The 25,141-nt window shown below is 35.7% G+C and overlaps 1 protein-coding gene across 1 annotated transcript in view; it reads right to left on the reverse strand.

Annotated features, from left to right (window-relative positions):
- Positions 1–25,141, reverse strand: part of DYNC2H1 (dynein cytoplasmic 2 heavy chain 1) — a 169,281-nt gene that overhangs the window by 33,571 nt on the left and 110,569 nt on the right. The window contains exons 81-83 of the mRNA XM_009641758.2: positions 23,714–23,925; positions 21,793–21,897; positions 3,579–3,695 (exon numbers count right to left, since the gene is read on the reverse strand). Coding sequence (XP_009640053.1) covers positions 3,579–3,695; positions 21,793–21,897; positions 23,714–23,925 — 434 coding nt within the window. The remainder of the gene's footprint in view (positions 1–3,578; positions 3,696–21,792; positions 21,898–23,713; positions 23,926–25,141) is intronic.

Below are 25,141 nucleotides of genomic sequence, written 5' to 3' on the forward strand. Positions count from 1 at the left end.
TAACAACACAGAAGTCCTCAACACTGTAGTAATATATAAGAATTATTTCCCATTTCGAAATGCCTAAAATGAAAAAGCTAAAATTTCCAATGTATATCTGCCATTTTTGCTGTTTTGGTCAAAAACCTTGAGGTGGAGCAGAAGCCTTCCTCCTGGTGCCAGAAGTCACAAGTTTCTGGCTTTTGCCATCCTGTAAGTCTTCACTTCTCATACCAACAGGCACAGACACTGCCTGCACCTCCTTCAGGAAAGTTGGGGGGTTGGCTCTTCAAACTACAGTGTCTCAGAAAAGATACAGCTAATCTATTTCTGATGCTGCAAAGTCCACTGACCTCTTGCAGCTCCTTAATTTGGTGACGCAGATCATCAACAAGCACACATCTCCTGCAGGTTAGAAGACCACCTCAGGAAGCGGCACCAGGCACTCTCTGCAGCTCGAGATATGCAGACCTGCATCCTCCTTCTGGATCTCTGTGAGCCAATATTCTCATCTTAGAGGGTCCATTGCTTCCAACAGCAGCTGGGGATCGTGCCCCGTGGCATATCACTACCATGATGTGTATCCTCTACTGAGCAAAATTGCTCATCTTCCATAAGCTTTTGTGCACAAGCTGCTGTGCCAACTGCTGTGTGCATTTGCTGCCTCTGTTAGCTGCACTCAATACTATTGACTGAAAGATTACAATTTGCAGTCATGAAAAATATTAATATTATTTTACACACTTGACTGTCATATAATTCTTCAGTGGGAACATCACATCAAGTTAAATAGTCCATGTATAGATTTGTGAGACGTTTGCTAATATTAGGTAAAAATTTGTTTTATCACTGATTCTGAAATTCACTGACTATACAAATTCTATAGACATTCTGTCAATTTAGCTGTATTGTATACTCTAAATTATTTAGATAGATTTTTGTAGGGTGAAACACTGGTCTTCAGTCCAGAGAAATACCCAGTCAAATGTTGTCTATTATTTTATCTAAACTTGGACAATAGGTTACAAAATATAAAAGTGATGACCATATGGTATTGAGAGTATATAGATAAAAACATGTCTACACTTAAAGGTTATGATCAATTATTCCAGTATAAATTCTACAAGACAAACCTATGTCAAGTGGTAAATTTTGTTATGCTTCAGAGTCATCAGTCTTTAGATGTAAAATAACTATTTTCAAGGTATTTGTATGATAATCCTTTTTGAGTTAATCTTTGATTTACATACTCAGCACTGGAATAAAAATGTTTTAAAACGTAGTTGATCTTTGTCTACATATTAACAAGCTTCTGAGTCTTTTTTGCCTCTGGAATAAAAAGTAGCTTATTTTTAAAACAGCTTTGAATTTATAAATACATCAGCTTGATTCATTTCAGACCCATACTGGATTCTTCCTGAGTTTCAGTAGTTTGAAAGATATTCAACCATTATTTCCAACTACCCTTAGTGATAAACACATTTGACAGGTAGAAGACTAATATCTGCTCCTTGTAAATAAAATGGAAGGTATTATCAGCATCTACCCCATCTGTCTCTACTTTACTACTACCTGTATCCAACAGATAAAGGAAAGAAGATAATATTAATAGTAACAACAGCGACGACCACCACCTCGTGAAGTTCAACAGCACCAAGTGCAAGGTTCTTGCACCTGGGTCAGGGCAATCCCCAATATCAGTACCAACAGAGAGATGAATGGATTAAAAGCAGCCTTGCAGAGAACTTGGGGATACTGGTGGATTAAAAATTGGACATGAGCCAGCAATGTGTGCTTGCAGTCCAGAAAGTCAATCATATCCCAAGCTGCATAAAAAGAATCATGGCCAGCAGGTTGAGGGAGGTAATTCTCCCCCACTATTAAACTCTCCTGAGACTCCATCTGGAGTACTGTATCCCAGATGGTCCAGAGGTGGGCCATGAAAATTATCAGAGAGCTGGAACACCTCTCCTATAAAAAAAAGACTGAGACAGTTGGGGTTGTTCAGCCTGGAGAAGGGAAGGCTCCAGGGAGACCTTACTGCAGTCTTTCAATACTTAAATGAGGCTTACAAGAAAGATGGAGAAAGACTTTATACCAGGGCCTGTAGTAACAGGACAAGGGGCAACAGTTTTAAACTGAAAGATAGAAGATTTAGACTAGATATATGGAAGAATTTTTTTATGATGAGGGCAGTGAGACACTGGGCAAGTTTTCCAGAGAGGTTGTGGACGACCATCCCTGGCAGCATTCAAGGTCAGGTTGGATGGAGCTTTGAACAACCTGATCTAGTGAAAGATGTCCCTGCCCATGGCAGGGGGTTGGACTAGATGATCTTTAACGGTCCCTTCCAACTCAAACCATTCTATGACTCTATGATTCTGTAATAAAGAGTCTGTAGCTAATCATAAATGATTCCAAAACTGAGAGGGAAAAAAGTTTTTTACTGACTTTAAGAATAGGTCGGTTTTGTGATTTTACCTCTTCATAACTGGGAAATCATTTTAGCTCATATTCTGTGCCCATTCATGAATAAATAATGTATGGTTGTTAACTTAAGCAGATATTCAACTATTTTCTTCATTCCAATTCCCAGTCTTTATTTAAAACTTCTGAAAACAAACGATGCCTTCATTAAGCTATCAATAAAGAATTAGAATGTAACTTTATGCACTGTATGTAGAATTTTTAAAGATGCCTAGACTTTTCAAAGCTTAAAGCAAGTACTGGTTGAACAGACTATGAAGACTAATCTTGATAAAGGGCATTATTATTTCATTTTTCTGAAACTTACTTAAGCAAATGTCCCTCAAAAAACCCTACACAAGGTCAGAGGCCATCCAATTCTAAAGGAGATCTTCTAAAGGTAAATAAATTAATCTGCTAACAGCATAAAAATGTTAGAAAATCAAAGAAAGTTCAAGATAAATAGGAGGTCTTTTTTAAAGATACTATGAGCAGTAAAAATGTAGGTCAAATACAGATGCATATGGTGACTCTACAAATACTGGAGTGGAGAGAACACCAATATTGCGTAATTCATTTTCCCATATTTAAGCAGAAAAATAGATGGAGAAAGATGAGGCCTGCATCAAGTCCAGCTTCTCTTGTCAAAGAGCCCTCAGGCTTGATTACCTCAGCCTGGATAACTAAGACCATTAGGGACCATAGCCACCAGCGGTGACTATGTGGCTTCAGCTTCATGGTATTGTATACTCACAACTAATTTATGACACAAATTTTAAACAGTAAGTGCTTTGAATTTGCAGTGCTAATGATTAATAATGATAAAGAACAAACCATTAGCAACATGTGCTCTTAATGAGTATTAATGTAGTGCAGTTTTGTTTTACTGTTATATTTAACTCTAGTCAGTAAGATATAATGGAAGGTGTCACTTGAAATATACTGCTATCCCACATACAGACTTCATAGCTAATTACATACACATAACATTGTACTACCCACCTCAAATGCATTTCATTTCCTTTTTCACTTATGTTTCAATACTCAAGATAATTCCTTAGATCTTACTTTAAATGCAGTTACTGGAAAAAAAAAACACAACAGTTGTCTTTTCAAATTAGCTACTCTCCTACCTGATTAAGTTTCTTCCATAGGTTGAGAACAGGAGAAAGTTCAGTAGACCATATTTCTCTATCAAATTTGCAGCCAGCAGTTACTGACCTGCTCAGGATTCGAAGCTGTGAAATGACCTGAATGATGAGAATACAAATGCAAATCTTGAAGAAGGATAAAGAAACTTCTTTTAGTACAAAAATGCAATACAATAGCAAATACTCTCAGGTTTATCTATGGACTATACTTTTCTGCATACTTAATTACTAATCATGATCTATTCAAAACACAAACAATACCCATATCCAAATATATAACATACTTGAGCTCGAATGAACAAAAAATTCCATATTTTTCTTATCACAGTCATTGTCTTTGTTCAACTATAATTTAAAAACTAATGAGGTGTATAATTAATTAAAAAGCCTCTTTTCCACAAAATCTACAGGCAAAACTCAAGCTCTGCCTTTAACTAGGCTCCATCTGTAATTAAAAAAAGAAACAAAAACCTTGAATATGTTACTAAATACATACAGGGCCTATCAGGCATCAAAACTCCAAGACAGTTATAATCAATTCATTCTGATCTCCCACGGATCTCTTACTTAGATATTTATGCTACCTCGAATTATTTAAATGCGTATTTGTTAGTTTAAAGAAAGCAAGCAAGCAATTAAAAGAATAACTGCAAAACTTTGAGAAAGAAGGGAAGCTCCCAGTTCATCAGGTCCACCTGCCTTTCATTGTTAGCAATCCTGGTAACTCCACACATAAACTGATCAGATATATGTATACATTTACAAAGAAAGAATACTGAAATTGAATTTATTCAGTGATATTGCAGTCTGTCCATTAAATGGCATATAAACCCACCGGTATTTGTAGGTATTTTAGTCAGGTTTTAGCTATTTTTCACAGTGTGTTTTTTTGCAAGATGTGTTAGAGAACAACTTATTAATTCTCTTCTCTTTTGCCTGACTTCAAAGAATTCAACTTAATTGAATTGAATTAATCAGTCAGAAGGACTGGACTATTTACTTGTGAGACCGAATGAAGCAGGAAGTCAAGATGCTTCTGCTGGGTTTTGACTTATTTTCTATTCTTGAAAGATGTGAAATGATGTTTACTTTTATTTTTCATTTTCTTTTGCTGAAGCAAACAGCAGCTTCTTATTTGTTGGCTTTGAAAGGAACTAGGAAGCACTACAAGATGATAGTAACATTTACTATAATTTTATTCTTATTTTAAAAGTCTTACAAGACATAAAACAAAATATAAATGTGTATAAAGTATAAATATATAAAATCTATAACACATAAATGTGTATTTATAAAACACATTTAAAAATATTTTTAATTAAGCTAAAATAGTATTCTTTTTCATGAAAAGCTCACTTCTTAATATGCTAATTCTGAAAAAAAGTCTTTTTTAGTTCCCTCAGAAATGACAATATAATCTGTTGCCCTAGAGAATTATGCATACTCAGTGATTCCAGATCTCAGAAATTATAAAATAGGATTTTTATTTCTCTGTTGTATTTAAGGAATTAAAGTGAAATTAACTCCGCATCCTAGAAAAACACTACTAGTTGATAAAATTCATAGTCTATTAAAGTACTTTAGTCATGATTGTGCAACTTGGTTTGCCAAGAGGAACTGCATGCATACCTAATGAATATCTGGAGGAAGCATCTTACTGTACTAAAGCCTTCCTTTTGTCTGGTTTGAAGTAAACTGCCAGAAAGGAAGGTAAAGAGAAGTTGCAGTCAAGGCAAAGAAGTAGGTGGAGTGAACAGAGCTTTGTGTAGGAACAGGTTACGAGCCAGCTGAGAGCTTACAGGCAGAGACCACAGGACAGACCAACGTGGGTGGTGCTTTAGTAGGTGTGTGCTACAGATTCCTTGACTGAGAAAGTAGATGAAGTCTTCTTCTGACAGCTTGAAGGAGCCCAACAATCACAGGCCTTCATACCCATAGGAGACTTCAACCAACCCAGTGTCTGTCAAGGAATGTAGGAGATTTCTGGAATTTGTTGAAGACAACTTCTTTATACAGGTAATCAATTAGACAACCAGGGAAGATGTTCTATTCAATGTGTTGCTAAAAACAACGAAGGACGGGTAAAAGATGAGACAGTCAAGGGCAGCCTTGGCTGCACCAACCATGTGATTGTGGAGTTTAAAATCCTGAGATTAGAGAGCAAAGCAAGTAGTAGAATCACAACCCTGGACCTCAGGAGAGCAGTCTATAGCTTAGTCAGGAGTCTTCTTGGCAGGATCTAAAGGGCAACTGCACTGGAGAGCAAAGGAGGCCAGGAGAGTTGGTTAATCTTCAAGAACAAATTCCACAAAGCACGAGAATGGCCCTTTCTGATAAACACGACAAGCAAGCCAAAGGACAAACATGGCAGAAGATCAATCTGGATGAGGAGGGAGCTCCTAGTTATCTCAAATGCTAAAAGGTATACCACATAAGATGGGAGCAGGGGGATATAAAAACATTGCTCAATTGTTTTAGGGTGGGTTTGAAACTAGAAATGGATGTGAAGGTCTACCAGATGGGCTTCTGCAAGTATTCTGGCAGCTAAAAGGAGGAAAAGAAAATAAGAGCCACTGCTCATTATAGCCTATTATGGAAAATACCATTTCATCCTCTCATTCTCATAACTTAACTTGAAACTTTAGTAATTTTTTGTATGCTCCAGCTATTGTCTATAGCAAAAAAGATTCTTGTTTAATTTAGCAAAAAATTATTTTCTCTGATTAATGTTTTGATCATAGCATCTTTATCATTCCAGTTATTCTTCCTCCTTTTCATTCTGCATTCATGCAAATGTTCCGACAAGCAATACAGATAAACACACATTTGTGGCTTCCAGATATCATTCTTTTAGCTATAGTTCTGGCTCTTATAATTTGTTTTTGGATAGTTGCCTGATATCTGCAAAGAAATAAAACATTTATATAAAATATACTTTACTGGCAATTCAGTATGCAGTACTGGATATAAACTTGTATATTTATACTATAAAGCTGCAGGAAGTTTATATGATTGCTTTGTGAATATGGGGGATTGAACATATTAAGTATTCTGTTCTTTTTTTAAGTGACTTCATAAGTATAAACACTTAGCTCCATACAGCTGAAATGAACATGAGATGTAGTGACTACAAGATAAAGTAATTGAAGTATTTTCTTACTCTAGTGTATAGTTCTAGCTGTCTATTTTAAATTACTTGATTATAGAATTTGTCTATGTAGTTTAAATAGTGTTATTTCCTATCCATCCATTAACTCCATCTTCATTTTTCAGTTGAACTACATTTGTTTCTGCTTTGTATATTTTATCAATGTAGCCCAAAAATATTGGGATGTGATTGTCAAAAGTTAAGCTCTTAAATGAAACATACTGAATCAAAAGAAATCCAGTTTTAACTCTTAGTGTTCTAGAGCACTATATCATACTATAATCTTTATCAACTGTTCATGGAAATTCTTTAACTCTTTCCAGTTCATCCCATTTCCTCTCTCGTGTATAACAGGTATGATGGTAGCATAACTTACCACTAAAGTTTCTGTGACAGTACACTGTTTTCAATTGACTGTAACTTTAAAAAAATTAATGGGTTGGGCTGAAACTTTATGTACTGGTGGATCTTTCCACCTGAATACTTTTTGAAAATTTTAGCCTAGAACAGTCATTCACCTTCAAGAAACAAAGGAAAATACATTTCAGTCATGTCAAAATACTCAGGTTGACCTCATCTTTGAACTGCTTCAGCTTCCTAAACCTTTGCTAAGGGACTGAAAATTAGATGGAGATTTGTATGCCATTTTTTACATCCATGAACTCTGTCCAAATTTAGTAAAGAATTAGAGATTGTGAAATAATAACTCATATTACTGCTTAAGTATGATGACAAGATTAATTTTAGAACTTGAATGGCATTTTATTCTCACAAATCACAGTGAGATGGATGACCTGTTCCACTGTCCTACTGTCCTAATGATGCAAAATTTTCCCTTAATATCCAATCTGGGCCTTTCTTGTTTCAGCCTATGTCCTTTAAGAACAAGAGCGTCAAATGCGCAGATTGGGACAAATAACGTGTTAAGGTTGGGAATGACCTAAATAAAAATCAGGAGTGGGATGTATTTCCCTATCAGAATTACCAGGGGTATCACAAAGGACTCCCAGGTTATGCGGTATGCTTGCAGTCACTCCATGGAACTGGTTTTACCTCCAGGTCAGACAAACAAGTTTAGAGTTGGAAGGGAAACTGGATTTAAAAAGAAAGAGGAGTATGAGGAATACATTCCTGGGGTCCACATGAAAGACAAAAATGGCTCTGTAAAGCAGCAGGACAGGAATGAGAACACAGACTGGATGAACACCTAGGGGACCTTGATTCAGCTGACAGAGGGAATATGATTAGGAATCTGTATTTAAGGAGACAAAATAACTTTTGGGTTGAGGGAGGGTACTGTACATAGTCACTTAAATCAAATTTAAAATACACAAGCACAAAATCACCCCATCTACCTTTAGGCACTTACCTAAAGCTTACTTAAAACTTACTTAAATTACAAAGATTACCACTTTCGCCTCCCTACGTAATAAAGAGACAGATCTTAAGTGGGCTAAACTGTCATTCAGAAGTCCTTCCTATTGAATACACAGGAAAACTAATTTCCTTACATAGGTACATCAGATAGATGAGTCTGTGTTGTAGAAATTAGAATAAAATTTTCATTTCCTGGAAATCTAACTTAAAAAGTCAAGAAGAATTCAGCTCCTCTTACTACACTCTCTATATACCTTACCATCAGGTCAACTTATAATCAATTTTGGATAGTTTTCCTAGGATGAGATTAATCATGCCTTAAACATGATACTTCTATGACCACAGAGAGACTAAAAGCGACTAGTACAGATGCAGGCATCTAGGTTTGTTGAATCATGTCCTTTGCACTCTAGTTTGGAAAGCCACCAAGCAGTTATATATATACTTATAATACTAAGAAAACTGGAAATATAATCATAGTTGTATAAAACAACATACTCAAAATAAAGAGTACTTTTAAAATACCTAACCTTTGAATGCTCACCTTTGTTACCTCAACATAGTCTTCCAGCATATTATACACTAAAGCCTCTTACACGTTGTGCTATTCCAGTCCAAATACACATCTAAACATTTTGAAAAAATGATAAGCGTGAAAAAATCTACCATAAAGCAGGAAAACAGTGCCATCAACGAAAATATGCGAAGGATGGAAAGAAAGGTAATCAAAATATAAAAGTAATCACCAATAATGATCTATTTAAAAAGGGGTGAGAAGATTATTCAGAACTTGTAGAATTCAGTCAGAAGCTGTCTGTTTTAAGTCAGGTAAAATAATTAAAACAGTATTTATATTAAAAATTCATTAGAGTAATTTATTTGTGAACAGTGCATCTAGTAACTATGAACAGCATACAGAAACAGCAACTGAATATTTTTTCCATTCTCATTGGAAAATTCATACACTATGGTCTTCTTTGCATTGTGAGCACAGAAAAATGTAAGTTGCATATATTAATAAAGGTGGGGTAGTCAAAATGTCAATATTTATTTACCTAGTTATTAAACTAATTGTGCATCTCAGCTTTTTCATCTATTTCATGCTTTATGGGTTTCTGTGGACATATGCTGTAATTACATATTACAGTAAAACCCCCACACATTTAGAGAAATTAAGAGAGATAATGAACAAAATGGAAAGCCATTAAGATAATGAATGAGCCAATGCGGCTTCATATGGAACTACTAGAAAGTCATGTTAGACATGAAAATTAAAATAAAAATTCAAGGAAAAATAACAATGAGGAAATGTAAAGATTTTAACTTTTCCTTCCCTGGAACTTTGATAAAAACAGATTTCTAGGAACACAAAATCTATTTCTGTTCTTTACTCATGCACAAGGTGAGGAAAAAGTCTGAAAAAGTCTTGCCTTCAGTAATTCACAGCTATTGCAAAAACTACTACTTAACAAATACAATATATAACAAACACAGGCTTATATCTATGTCTTGTATTTATTTCATAAGCAATCTATCCTACAAATTATAGAACAAAAGAAAATTTTACACATGGTATTACAATTTGAAAAAGAGGAAAGCAATAAACCCAAAAATATATTGCGAAATTCTGTCACTGGATCAACCATTTCTGAACTAAACATGATTACGGTTCTAAGAATACAAACCAGGAAAGATTTCCTAGTCAGATATTCGCTATTTTTTTCAAGACTATGGAACAGATAAAAGGATTTTTGTTTTGTACAAAAAGCTAACAAACTCCTCGCAGTAAATAAATCTGCAGACAATGTCAAAGCAGATACTCTACTGCCATCTATCAGTTTTAAAAGGATGTAGTCAGCACAGAAACTAGTTCTGTATATATCTCTGACTGAGACAGTATATCCCTTCACACAGCTGTTCAAGGAGGTATTTCTGTTTTTATAAGACTTTACTGCTCAAACTAAAATATGAAGTTACAACACAGTCATTTCGGTAAATATTGGGAAAGTAGCAACTCAGTGCAATGCAACTATGTCTTCATTGTGTCAGGAGAGGAACGGGTTTCAGTTTGATATGCCTTCTGACAGAACTACACGCTTCCCTGCTCACTGCAGGGGGGTTGGACTAGATGACCTCTAGGGGTCCCTTCCAACCCAAAACATTCTATGATTCTATGACACTATTCCTCGCAGTTTGGCTGCAGTAATCCACATTGCTGTGAAAGCAGCCTAAGACCAAGCTGCCAATGAACTCTCTGACTTTCAGTCTCCATGTGCTCCTTACCCTCTCTGCAAGAAGAGGGTCCATGGTGGCTGTTAGGACAAGGGTACTTTAATGGCATTCATAACCAAATTGTCCATACTGCATGTGGACAAGTAAGAAGCAGTGTAGGTCTATGCTTGGTCTTTTGTTGTTGCCTCAAGGTCACCTCAAAGCTCCTCGTTCAATCAACAAATAGGACTGGACTCATTACAGAGATACATGCTTTCTTAATCAAAATACAAAGCAAATGAGGGAAGACATTGACACCAGCTATATCTTTTTTTTATATACAGAAGAGGATCATATACCTTTGATGACAGGAAGATCCTCTGTAGAGCAGGGGTTCAGTGGAGGAGGAAAGAAAATCAGCAGAATGCTGCAGATGGATGGCACAGGCACACTACTGACCCAGCCAGTATTCCAGTTTCACCTTCTGCCAAAGAATAACTAGGGGCTTTACTTTGTGGAGGTCCCCAGGATACATACTACCTGGAGAACATGATGCTAAAAGGAAGGCCAGAAGAGATGGTTGACCTTAGCTAATTACACACCCTGACAATATTTAAGAAAACTGGAAAATTGTAGCCTAGAAACAGAAAATACGCAAAGCACCAATATATTCTCATATATATAGCACCAATCCTATGGCTATTGATAAGGCTACTTGAAGTACTGCATTGATTCACTGCAATGGTGCAGGGCTGTGTTTTTCATCAGAGCACAATACTGTGGCTTCCACTCCATTACGTGGCACAGCAAATTTCTTTTATGTGCCACCATGGGTACATACAAAATACTCCCCATATTTTAAAAATTCTTGTTAAGTACTCAAATTGCTCAACTGCAGGGTAACAATAAATACAGTTTGGCATTACTCATCAATTTCTGCTAGAGCCTATTAGTCATGTATTTGTGATGTAGGATGCATTTAATAAATGACAGCAATTATATGCTCTGTACAACTGATACAAGGGTTATATAAATGCTAAATTATTTTAAGAAAATAGATTTATGTTCATCCTGACATCTATAGCAATAGCATAACAAGTTCAAGAATAATTTCAATCGCATGCTTTTCAATAATTATACCCATATTACTCTATATGGCACGATTAGAATTATTGGGGAGCCATAGATATAAAATTAGGTACCAGTGCTCAGAGTCCTGTTAAGTCCTTAATATTTTGAAAGAGAAAATTTAGTCTGTTGATGAATACACAAGCTACAGCTATCATTACATTACAATTGAACCTTGAAAAATAATCACACACCGCAGCCCCACTATTCTATATACAGTAGGAACACTGCAATCGGATGTATGACTGTAATATTGGGTGGACATACTCACCCTAACTTTACCTTAGTTGACTTGGGCTATAACAGCAGTGGAGGCTTAGTGTATAATCTCAAGCATGATCTAGCAATCTAAGAGTTCCAAGTGTCTTTGTACACCCTCCCCTACACATACCATCTCTGTTGCTGTCATTAACAAGACAAAAACTAGAATTGCAACTATACTACAATCATACATCTGACTACAGTTTTAGGAAGACAGAGAGCAGTTTGAATCTAAGTAAACAAGATATGCAAGGAATGGTGGGAAGAGGAACAGAACCAGCCAGTGACTTGTTGAAAATAAGAGCAGATCAGCAACAAAGTTGAAAAAAAGAACCCAAGGATAAAATGCTGTTATTGAAGTCAATGAAATCATTGCAATTATATTTAATGAGGCAAGATTCACTTCATGTTTCCTGACCCTGGCTCATACCTTTCTTGACTTACTAGATTGCCTTACACTGTTTTCCATTATTAGTTTACAATTCATCTTAACTCAGAAATTACTCATCAGAAAATAATAAAAAAAAAGCTATAAAAAAGACAAATGGTTTTTTCTATAAAATTTCCAAGTATCAAGTACAGACAGAATAGCAACAGTAATTATTTTAAATGAGTACTATATTTAGCAGCTATCCTAAGGTATGATGAGCTATTCCTTTTGACTTCTAATGGATTTCATTAAACTTTATGTTTCTCTTTAAGCAATCACATCTATGAAAAAATGCATTCAGTGTGAGGTTTCTGTGCTACTATAATTTATGTGGAGTATACAGCTAGACAACATGCTTTTTGACTGACTTTGTAAACCTAAATTTGTTCAGATATCATCATTTACTTAACTCATCCAGATGTAATGTGTGAATACTATTTCTGTATGTTAAGTTTCTGCTAGAACAAAATCTTAAGTTTTCAAATGAGTCAGCTGTCATTCATGACAAGTGTGAAATTTCATGGTATGAATACATGAAAATGAGCATGAACTACAAACACGGGTCATTTCTACACACTTTTAAATATTCTCTATAACAATGTGCATTCTAGTCCTGTATGCATCCAAACTGATATTTATAGCAGTGATCTGAAGGATGAGATTTTTACTGAGTATGAGAAATAGAACAAACTAGCTTTATAGTATGTCAAAGAAATGCATCAACAAATTTTTCATGGGAATTGTATCTTAAAAGCTTGAATAAATTTCATGAGAGACCTGCTAGCTTATAGAATTTTAATTCAAATTAAGAGCTACCTTTCAGTCACAGAAGCCCTTTCAATACCATTATTTGCAACTGTATATCTTTACATTTCAAAATGTATGTGAAAAAGCTGTATTATTAATGATGACATTAGCAAAGGAAATTTCTAAAGTGCTGGTTAACAGTCAACGTTGCACATGCAGGCAGGAATTACTATTTATATTTATATGAATGTGGAGGATAGGCATGAATAAAACTGCAGAGTTAAGATTTTTGGACTTTAGGAAAGCTGACACTGGTTTATTCAAGGAACCGTGAGCAGAATCCCATGGGAATGGGGCATAAGGGAGAGGGAAAGTTTGAGACAGTATAGTGGACAGCAAATTACTTTCAGCTGATTAAAAAGGGGAATAAAAGAGTATTTTTGAGTGAGCTTCAGAACAAATCACCTCATTGGGCAGGATTGCCAGCAGAATGACTGTTTGGGTAAGCAGGGAGTGTCTCAGTGGACTGGAAGAAAAAAAAATAAAGGAACATGTAAGAAGCAAAATCAAGGACAGAGAAAGAAGAAATCAGAAAAGCCAAAGTCCAGCTGGAGATAAGACTAGCAAGGAACATTAAGTGTGAGATGGGTTTCAACACATATGCAAAAATTCAAAGAAAACATAGGGCATTTCATGAATGCAAGAGAACATAAGTGAGGGATGGTAAGGTATGGTATATAAATGCCTGAAGTATTCAGTGGACTCTGTGCATGGTTTAGGAAGGAAAGGAGAAGCTAATAATGGGACAGTCTACTTAGAGAGCATGAACATACTCATACATGAACATGAAGTTAAATCCATTTGGAGGCCAATCACAAGTGGTTCGTCGGGGCTCAGTCTTGGGGCCAGTTCTGTTTAACATCTTTATCAATGATCTGGATGAGGAGATTGAGTGAACCCTCAGTAAGATTACAGGCGACACCAAGTTGGGTGGGAGTGTTGATCTGCTTGAGGGTAGAAAGGCTCTACAGGGGAATCTGGACAGGCTGGATCAAGGCCAATTGTATGAGACTCAACAAGGCCAAGTGCCGAGTCCTGCACTTGGGTCACAACAACCCCATGCAAGGATACAGGCTTGGGGAGGAGTGGCTGCAAAGATGCCCGGCAGAAAAGGACCTATGGGTATTGGTCAACAGCTGGCTGAATATGCACTGGCAGCGTGCCCAGGTGGCCAAGAGAAGGCCAATGGCATCCTTCAATGTATAAGGAATAGAGCGGCCAGCAGGACTACGAAAGCGATCGCTCCTTTGTGCTCTGCACTGGTGAGCCGCACCTCGAATACTGTGTGCAGTTTTGGGCCCCTCACTACAAGAAAGACATTGCATTGCTGGAGCATGCCCAGACGAGAGCAACAAAGCTGGTGAGGGGTCTGGAGCACAAGTCTTACAAGGAACAGCTGAGGGAACTGGGGTTGTTTAGCCTGGAGAAGAGGAGGCTGAGGGAAGGCCTTACTGCCCTCTACAACTACCTGAAAGGAGGCTGTAGTGAGGTGGGGGTCGGTCTCTCTTCCCAAGTAACGAGTGATCAGACAAGAGGAAATGGCCTCAAGTTGTGCCAGGGGAGGTTTCGATCGGGCATTAGGAAAATATTCTTCACTGAAAGGGTTATCAAGCAGTGGAATGGGGTGCCCTGCAGATGTGCAATTGCAGAATGAGTAGGAACAGGTGAGGAGAAAAAAGTTCTATTGGGGAGGCATAAGGGCTACCTGAGCCATTCAGAGGAAGTGGCAGGTGACCATGGACATGGCAACCCAGGTGGTGTTCTCCCTGAATCTGCTATTGAAGGGAATGGAACAGGAATGGATGTGTGTGACCATTCAGCGAGGTCACAATACCTGGTTGCAGAGCTGGGATGTTGCAGACATGACTTTGGCTCTAATGGCTGTGCCACCTTGTTAGAGAGAGATTGACAGCTAGGGGCAGACAGAATCTATATAACAAAGTGTAACAAGAGTATCTGCCAACAGGCTTGCTACTAGCAAGCAGAGCTTTAAACTAGATTTGTCTGGCAGTTATGACCGAAGTCCAAAGAGAAATGGAGGGGCACAAGGTTGGAAGAAAGCACCTAGAGTGTAACGTGATGGTAAAGGCATTCCTTTAAATATGTCAAACATCAAGTCAGTTCTCTGTTAAAAATAGAAAAAAGCACATTAAAGTTACAGGAATAGACTCTTTATGGTGCTGTCATGAATACCAGATGGATTCCATGAAGACATTTTGAGATCAGTTAGATGGGACAGAAAAGCAGAATCAATTATTATCAAAAAAGCTGAGATAAATATCTAGAATTAGAAGAAAAATTAGTATCTCAAGAAACCATCTTCCTGCAATTACTTTCAGACAATAAAAGTAATGGAGTTGCTAACTGGGAGAAGTGAGAGTGATTCCCGTCACTCAGAGACGAAACAGGTAAAGACAAGCACGCAGCTGCATTTGAGAGAAATGTATCTGAGAAAATTAAATTACATTATATCCTCTACCCTGCCACAGAAAATACTAGTCAGATTCAGATATCAGATATATCAGATTCAGATTTCAGATATATCTGAAACTATAAAGTTTGTCTGAAATGGGTTCTTAAAGCAAGTAATTTTCTTGCAAAATCTGAACCATCAGAACTGCAGAATATCACTGGTCTGGTTCAAAAGCAAATAAAATTACAAAGGACAAAATATAGGAGGAGAAATACTCCCAGCAACTTCAGCTGAAGTGAATTGGAACCCACTTATTTGAAGTTATAAGTATTCACAGCTCAACATTTTTAATTGGTATATAGAATCTACAATTAAATAATCCTATAGTATTTCATTGAAAAATTGGCAAGAAGCTATAGTCTGTGGACTCTTCAATAATCTGAAGCTCAAAGGATTATTTTATGTTTGTGATGCCCTTAAGCACTTTGAAGATGTGGCGGGTTGACCGTGGCTGGCTGCCAGGTGCCCACCAAGCTGCTCTACCACTCCCCTCAGGACAGGAGGGGAAGAAAATATAACAAAAAGCTCATGGGTCGAGATAAGGACAGGAAGATCACTCAGCAACTACCATCACAGGCAAAACAGACTCGACTTGGGGAAATTAATTTAATTTACTACCAATCAAATCAGAGTAGGATAATGAGAAATAAAACCCAATCTTAAAACACCTTCCCCTCATCCCTCCCTTCTTCCCGGGCTCGACTTCATTCCCAGCTTCTCTACCTCCTCCCCCAAGGGGTGCAGGGGAATGGTGAATGGAGTTGCGGTCAGTTCATTATGTGTTGTCTCTGCCACTCCTTCCTCCTCAATCTCTTCCACTGCTCCAGCGTGGGGTCCCACTCATGTGAGACAGTCCTCCACAAACTTTAAAAAGTATGTTTCAATTATGCATGCACAATCACCCCCAAGACGTCCTAAAAAGTGAACTGCAAGTCCACAGGCTTGCCTTCCACTTGCCATTCCTGGGATGGTGGACACAGAAGAATCAAGAACTGTACTAGTGTACAGAGAGACTGCAACTATCCTTTATACTTGTATGACATGTGAGAAGGTGTACTCATTTGTCCATGAAGATATTGAAAACAACCCATATTCAACCTTACTGAGACTTACCTCTCTCATACAGAAGTCTCTGTGAAGCATTATGAATCTGTACACGTAAAAGAATGCTGATTTCGCAATGCAAGATATTATTAAAATTTTTATACATAGTATTCTACACAGAAATTAGCATTAAGCAAACTAAATGCTAGCCATATTGATTACCATTGGCAGTCATATTTGAAGAGTCTTGGATAACTTGCAGTTACTGAACGGCTTTTTTCACAAAATGCTTTACTATATTACTGGAGAATGTTTAGATTAACCAGTTGACTGATCATACATAGCTGCTAGTTACAGGCTGTAGTCATTTGCAGGCATAGTCATTTTACAAGATTTGATGGGATCACACAACACTAACAGAAGGCTTTAAATGCTCTCTAAGGAGTGCCGGTAATGACTTAAGTCTGCTGTGCAAAGAAAGGAAGGAGACAAAACAACGGCTCTGCATTTTCATTTCATCTTCCTAGGGTGCTTCCAGGCAGTAAGTCGTATTAGTTGCAAGTATGCTAAATCCTGCACAGAACAACACAGCTCTTAATGCTTTTCCAAGGTGTAAAAATACATATGCAGGCCTGTCCATTTCAGTCTGTAAAAATTCTATTTATCACATATGATAAATATTATTTTGACGAAGACACTTCATGTATGATTCTATTAAAAATTATAATAAAGGATGAAATTGGTTCATAGGAATTCATAAAAGAATGGAAATATGGTCCCAAGAATAAGAGAGAAGTATATCAGAGTGAAAAGCCCACTTTGCAAAAAGGTGACTAGAGTGATCTAAATTACAAACCCTTCTCATCCACAGGAAACCTAAAGCAAACCTCCACATATTCTGACTGCTCTAATCATTGATTGTAGGTTAGATTGAGAGTTTAAACCACCTGAATATAGGCCAATATGTGAAAAAAAATACAGTGTTTATCAGGTCAGAAGAAAGGAGTATGACTGTAACTAAGTGGTGAGGACTCTTGCTGAGCAGGAGGAAACCTGAGATGCAATTGTACAGAAAATCTCTACCTGGTGCAAAACAGACATAACAAGCTATGCTGACTCCTGCAGCTGCACTGTCAGCTGAGTTCTTTTCTATTGTAACTGCACTGTTCTGCAGAGAGAACACAGCAAGAGATGTGAGATTATTCATGACCATATTTAACCTAAGGGATGTTGTGTCAAGGGCTTGTTGTAACAGTAGTTAAGGCAGAACCGAAGAGCCACAGTGAACTCTAGAAATCCAGCCTCTAAAAATTCACCTAGTTCTACCTACATAAAGCAACTAAGGACAAAATACAGAAAAGCATGTAAGTCATGTTGCTGAAAAGATCATATCTATTTAAATCAAATATTTTCTTAAAACCAAAATGGCCCTTACCAATATGCATGCAGTATTAATACTCTGAATTACACCACAGAACACTGTAAAACATAATTTCTAACAATTCAATTAGTAAATGCCAATATTAAAATAATACAGCTAGGAATATTGAGCTCTTAAATTAGAATTAAGTTCTCTGGTGGAAAAATGAAAAGCTGTGAATATAATCAATATTTGCAAGGTTACTGAAAAAAGTCCATTTCTTTCTAGTGCAATAGGTTACAGAAGAGATCTCTGCATGACTGCAAAATGCTGCACTGTGCTGCAGCAAATCTCTGCTACAGCAAAGTGTGTTGCTGCAGAGATACAAACTATCATTCCTATACAGGATAAATAAATAATATTCATAGAAAGTCTATATAAAATCTACATTTCTATTATCTAAGTATTCCGCCTTGTGTAGTGAAGCAATGTCATAAAATGATACCAGATTTCTTGTAATAGATTTACATTAGTTTAACTTAATGGTTAATAGAACAGATCATAGTGTAACCTGATTTATTATTTTAAAAGATGTTTAGAAGATTTCTAATTACATTTTACTTAAAATCAATGTATATCTTAATGATTATTTTAAATCTCCGAGCAAATACAACTAAAGTCAAAATTGCTGTCAGTTGGTTTAAACAAGTAACTTCAAAGTATGTACGCTTCAAAAAACTCTACTTCCCCAAATCCTGAGTTCAGTGATGTAGATGATTCTGTGCATGTCTTCATAAGGAAGAAGATGTTAGCAAAAATACAGACTAAGAAATTATAATGGCTAGTACATGAGAAACTATATGGGATAGTAGACATAAATTATAAGAGAATACGCCACATACTCAGCACAGAATCAGTAAAGTAGTGGACACGGTATTAAATTTCACCTTTCTGGTCCTAGTGACATGGCAACTGAGCTGGTAACAACTTGTTTCTTACTACTTTATTCATTCAGCTTTTCTCTGCTTTAGCTTGGTAATGTATTTATGAGAAACACTCCTGTTAGAAGGCAACCATTCAATTTCAGATTCTGAACCACCAGATAACCTATGGATCTAAGCCAGCTGCCAAACAAGTCAGAAATGGAATGGGAGTAGCATTCATAGGTAGGTGGAAACAAAATTTAAGAAAAACCTCCCATTTCTTTTACTTAAATTGCCTAAGACTTAAAGAAATACCAGAAACTATTATTGGAAGGATGAAGAAAACTCTTATATGACAAAGAAGCATCTCACAGAACTGCAACTACAGCAGTCTCATATTTTCAAGATAATAATCCATAGTTTATAGATTATAATAAATGCTATGACAGAGCAGTTCAGTAGGGTATGAGTCTGCACGTAAATGCATTCATTACATATTTCCCTTCACACAGGAACTCTGACTCTATTTTGATTTCGTGGAGGTTAACTAAGGACTTGTTTTCAAATACTAGCATTTTTAACAACTGCAGCTCTTAAGTTATGTAAGCATAGTTGAAATAAATAAAATAATCAGCAGTCTACAGTGTATCTGACAGAAACAAATGCGTTTGAAGTTGATGTAAAAGATTTTAAGACAAAACCAGAGCTACATTGAGTCTTGGTGCATTCTTTGGCTTTTTAACAGAGGAGTTCTTGAGCTCAGTGCATTACCCTATGCACCCTTGTCCTACTGACCTCTCTTTATATAGCTTTACAGTTTCATGTATAGTTTCATAAAATAAATAATATGACAATACAGCTATGGATTTAAGTGAACAGATACATTTTTTTTAAATTATCAGTACTATATCTGATATTCAACAGATACAATACTCAAAGGCATTTTTTTTTTTTTTAAACAGATCAAAGGTCTCATACAAATAAGGAATTTCTGCATGGAGCCCTTTTTAGGTGAATGTGAGCAAAAAATTAGATACTTTTTAAAAAAAATATAATACTAAGTCTTGAAAGTACAGGGAATTCCAATTATAGGGAACTTCCAATTGATTTTGCCAAGAAAGGTTGAACCAGATGATCCTTGAGGTCCTTTCCAACCTGGTATTCTATGATTCAATCTTTTTTTTTTCCTATAACTTGTTCTTATATAAGACAGCATGCTAGGGCTGTGCAGAAAATTAAAATGAGCCTTGATATACAGACCAGTTCACTTCACAGCTCTGATATAAGATTCTCAATTCAATCAACTTTCATGCTATCTGACACAATTAATTTACCAGTCAAATAAACTATGCTACTCACTAGTTAAAGATTTGTACTATTTAACTGCGCTTATACAGTAATGTGTGCTCTCATGCAGACTTAACTAAAAAGCAATGAAAAAAACATATAAAATAAAGAATTTAAGCTTTGGTTACAAGTCCTAAACTTGCTTGATAATTGCGCTAAAAGGTATTAGAATGCCCAGCAAACTTGAATAAACAAAAAGTGGACTTTCACCTGCTTATGAGTATTACCAAATTTCAACTCAGGTTGATGTACAGCCACTTCTTAGTTAACTCCTCCCTAGACTCTAGGCCTTAGTGGCTCAACTCAGTTACACATAATGCCATTTGAGACTCTGTACGTTGTCCAAGAAAATGTTATGGATAGGCAGGTATGACACAGGACCTCCAGATCCATGGTCTAATGGATCAGAGTACACAAGCAGTGGGAATCAGTTGCTAAATACTGGCTTCTCGTACCATTTTGCCCCTGACTTCCAGTAGCTGGCCCAGCAAGAAAATGTATTCACTTAGGTCCTGTGCCATATTTGGCAGCTCCTAGTAGATGTCTTAAATGAACTAGGGCATCTCCAAATGATACAAGATACCAATTTTTAGGCAACTGAATTGACACCTAAGGGAAGTGATAAAATATCAGCAATGAAAAGCTTTGTCCAACAAACCAAACAACATATTGAGGATGAAGACACCCAGAGTTCAAATCACTCCATCTTTTTCCTTCTTAGACTGACAAAATAGAAGTTATGACATGAACAAGAGAGACACTCAGTATTTTCTGGCTCCACCAAGGGTGACAAGAATAGCTGCCCCATCTGCGCCATCAATAGTACCCAGCATAATGGGTGACCCAGGTCACTCACCCTAGCTGAGGCTTCTATATACAACTCTGAAACAAGTAGGTGAAAAGTCTTTGACCATTGCCTATTATTCCAGCACTAAGCTAACTGCATTCTCACGTATTAAACATATATTCAAATCTGGACTACACTGCAATTACATGATACCTGAGGACTCTTGACTATGATATGGCCATCTGACATATCTTACAGCTAAAGCAATAATGGAAATGTTTAAAATCAGTGAATTATTAAACTAAGACCTACAAACCCCCTGGAACTTACTTTTCATTATGTTGAGAATTTCATTATGACTTTTTTTTTTTTTTTTTTTTTTTTTTTTTCAAAATTTCACCTTTCTAATAGTAAAGATAGAATTCTGACTACTGGGAGAATTCTCCAGAATTTCTTTTTCAGAAAAAGCATAAAATGTTACCCATATTCTATCTGTAAAACTACTGTATTAGAATTTGGTGACCAAATTTAAAATCTTAAGTTGCAATGAACAGCAGCTGTAAGAACTATCCCACCAACGGGAGTTAGATTAACAGTATAACTAGAAATAGTGAAACTACTTACTTACATGAATACTCTTCAACATGGAATGCATTACATTATTGCAAACTTTCTCAATAATTCTTTGTTTATTTAAGTCCTAAACGAAAATCTTCATAACTAAAGATAATTGTTATTATATTAAAATACTCTATGGATAAGAGTCAACATATTCCAAAACCCCCTCAATTTACTCTGATTTTCTTATGGAAATTCGTATTTATGAACAGGTGGTTGGGTTCTCTAGTTTATACTGGACACAGAAAAGATTCAGAGGTCAATGGAAAAATGTAACTTTACCTGGGAACTGATCATACGTTGTGATGAACGAGCAATATTAGCAGGCAGGCCAAAAAAGTCAGGTTTATCATCTTCTGGGAGGCTTTCAATAATATTACGATAATCCTGTATTAGAAGAAAAGAATAAACATAACTGAGGGAACTTTTTGCTTAGCTCATTGAATTAACAGTGTATGCTGAAAATAATTTCATTAAGTGCATTGCATAACACAAAGATTAAAACAAGTATATAACACATGACATATCTTGGTGATCTAATTTATAAATTTCTTAATTTTATTTATAAAAAACTCTCTTTTCTTTTATACAGTGTTTCTAATCTAGAAGAGCAAAAAGCAATTCTGATTACAGTGGTGCTATGAACTGAAAAGAAAAATATTCTAAGACTGACTGTGAAAAATAGTTGTAATACTTCTATTGAAAACTTAAAAGTAAGATTAATGACAATATAAAAAAGAAAAAAGATTCGGTATTTGGAATCCAAATAATAGAGTATAATACATATTTATAAAATGAAGAGCATTCACTTCTATTTAAATCTATGAAGATGTTATCACTCAAAAAAAGTGAATTCATTTAGGTAAAAATAGTTTTGCATGATCACTGGAGATGCAGTACAGCATCAATAGTGGTTATAGTGTAATAGTCACTAGTAAAGTTGCTCTTGTACAAAACAGAACGAGGCCCTGCAGACTAAGGTAGACTAATGCTGCTGGATGGCTCTTTTCTTGTGGCTTTAATGGCAAAAATATTTACTATTTGAAAGTCTGGCTGCACCCTATTGAGTTTTATCATGTACATTTTGCCCTTTGCTTGCAGGAGCATGTCCTAGGTGTGCACAAATTACTTTGATATGGAATGTCACTTCAGAGATAACAACAGTAGCAGACCTCCACCCGAAACACTGAAGGAATACTATTTAGTAAGAGATATTATTCCAATTAATTTAAGTAATTCAGAATTAGCTTTATTATTAGTGCTCTACTAATCAAAACTACTTTCAGAAAAATATTTAAGACATAAAGTATAAACTTTCACATAAATAATCATATAACTATAAGAAATTGAGAGATATTAAATGCAATGCAGACAAGAAGAAAGATTCATCTGTTTCACCATATTATTTACAAGAACAGAGAGCAGCCTGGGTTGTTTATTCCTTCCCTCTTTATAATATTAACTCAGCACATGTGTAGAAAATAACCGTCATTCTAAAGTAAAAAAACCAAACAAACACCAAACCTAAACAGTCAGAAGCCAGGTCGAGAATGCCAAATGACATCAATTTATTTTAACTGGTATAATTCCACTTACATCAACTCATATTAGAGGCCTAGTATGGAGTCCTTCATTAAAATGCAAATGAATCTTAATAACAGTAACAATAAAAATAGTATGTGAAAGGATAGGGAGCAATCAGTTCTTTAGACTCTGTTGAATTCCCTCTTAGGAATACTAAATAAAATGTCATATATGCTCACGGCATGTTAGCAGATTATGTCAGAATGTTGATATATTTTGAAAATAAAGAAATATATTTAGATTTTCCTATTTAATCCAGAAATTATATGAAAGTTTAGCAGTCTGTACAAAAGTGCTATTATGTTAATATACTAAGTTATATAAAAATTTAGTGTTATCTTTCTTTGTCATAAATTGACCCAGTTTCTTTTACTCAGTTCTTCATAGCTATGCTGCTCTGCACCGTAGTCCCATCAGATATCATAAAAAAGGACACTGACTGAACAGACTAGTAGAAGAGTTCTGACAACACAACAATTAGTGCTCCACACAAAAGAACTCTGAAATAAATGGAGGTATCCTTTGGACTGTGAGTCTGGTTTTCTTTGTGGAATTATTTCCAAGAACAATTCTTGAAATTAACTTATTTTTGTTTCTATATTAGAAGACGTGTACCTACCAAAATACTGCAGGAATTCGGTAAAGAGATTGAATATGGGAAACTAGTCATCTTCTTGCCTCTAGCATTTAAATTGCCAATGACTCGTGAGTTGAAAAGCTGCTCCAAGTAGGATCGAAGAACCCTCATATCGAAGTAATTATCTACACGGCCTCCATAAATTGCATTTTCAAACAAGCCATGCACAAATTCCCACTGAAAATCTTTGGAACCTATAAATTAATTAATATCAGTTTTGTATCAATGGAGAGCATTGCATTATAAGCATTTCTTCTTGTCATTGCAGTTCTTCAGTGAAATAAAAAAATACAAACACTTCAAATAATTAATTCCTAATTGTTTTTCTTCTATATTACCAAATAATGAAAGTTGCAGAAACTTCAATGAGTATTTGTCATTGATAAAACATTTACTATGTTTCAAAATAGAAAAAATTACTTAAGTACTGAAGTCTTTTTATTGTTGATAAACCACTTGCTTATAGGCATTTCAGAAATGATGCTATTAAAACTTTAATTATTTCCTCCTTTATCATAAATAAAAATAATTTCTCTTGTTCCAAATTTTATACTCTATTTTGTATCACAGTACCATCTGATCTCATAAAATAAACTGATTGATTGAACCAAAACCACAACATGCTCGAAATAGATAACATTACTGGAAATGCCATCTTTCAAACACATATTGGTCCAGGAAAGGTGCTTTGTAAATAATTATAAATCACACAACATAGCACATGAAACTAAGCCTGTTACTGTTAGTTTCAGTTACTGGTCAGATTGATGTTGCAATTAGATTACCCTGGCTTAGCTATATCCAACAAGTTCAATATAACTTATTTTCCCTCTTCTATCACAGTTGTCTGAAATAGCTACATGGGACAATGATCTACTTATACCTTATTGCTTTCATGTGCACATAAAAGCTTGATCAGAAAGGTCCCTTGAAAAAAGGAAGCAGCAATTACTTTAAGGGGGTGTTTATTGGTAGTAACTGTTGTTTCCAAATACTTCAAACATTCCTTAGTAAGAAAAGTTATCTTCACAGCAATAGGTAATGATTAGGTTAATGATTATCATTGATAGTTAATGATTCAACCTCTTTACATCACTGTATGTTTCTAGGCTGTATAACTAAGGTCCAATTTCAGAAGTACTAATCATCCATAAATCTCATCTAAGTCAATGATCATAAATTATCTCTAAATATCAGTTCTTAACTTTACTTTGAAATTATATAAAATGCAAAGACTTTAAAAAAATTACCTTTTTCATATTAACTAATATTAAGAAATTACCATACTAATTAAGAGGACAATGAAGTAGGCTCTATCTAACAGTGAGTTTCAATATGAAGAATTAATTCATATTCCATTCATTTATTCAATATAAGGGGGAATTCACACTGGGAAGAAAAGGAGACAGA

Source organism: Egretta garzetta, unplaced genomic scaffold (genome assembly GCF_000687185.1).
Source record: "Egretta garzetta isolate BGI_Z169 unplaced genomic scaffold, ASM68718v1 scaffold547, whole genome shotgun sequence".
Lineage (NCBI taxonomy): Eukaryota > Metazoa > Chordata > Aves > Pelecaniformes > Ardeidae > Egretta > Egretta garzetta.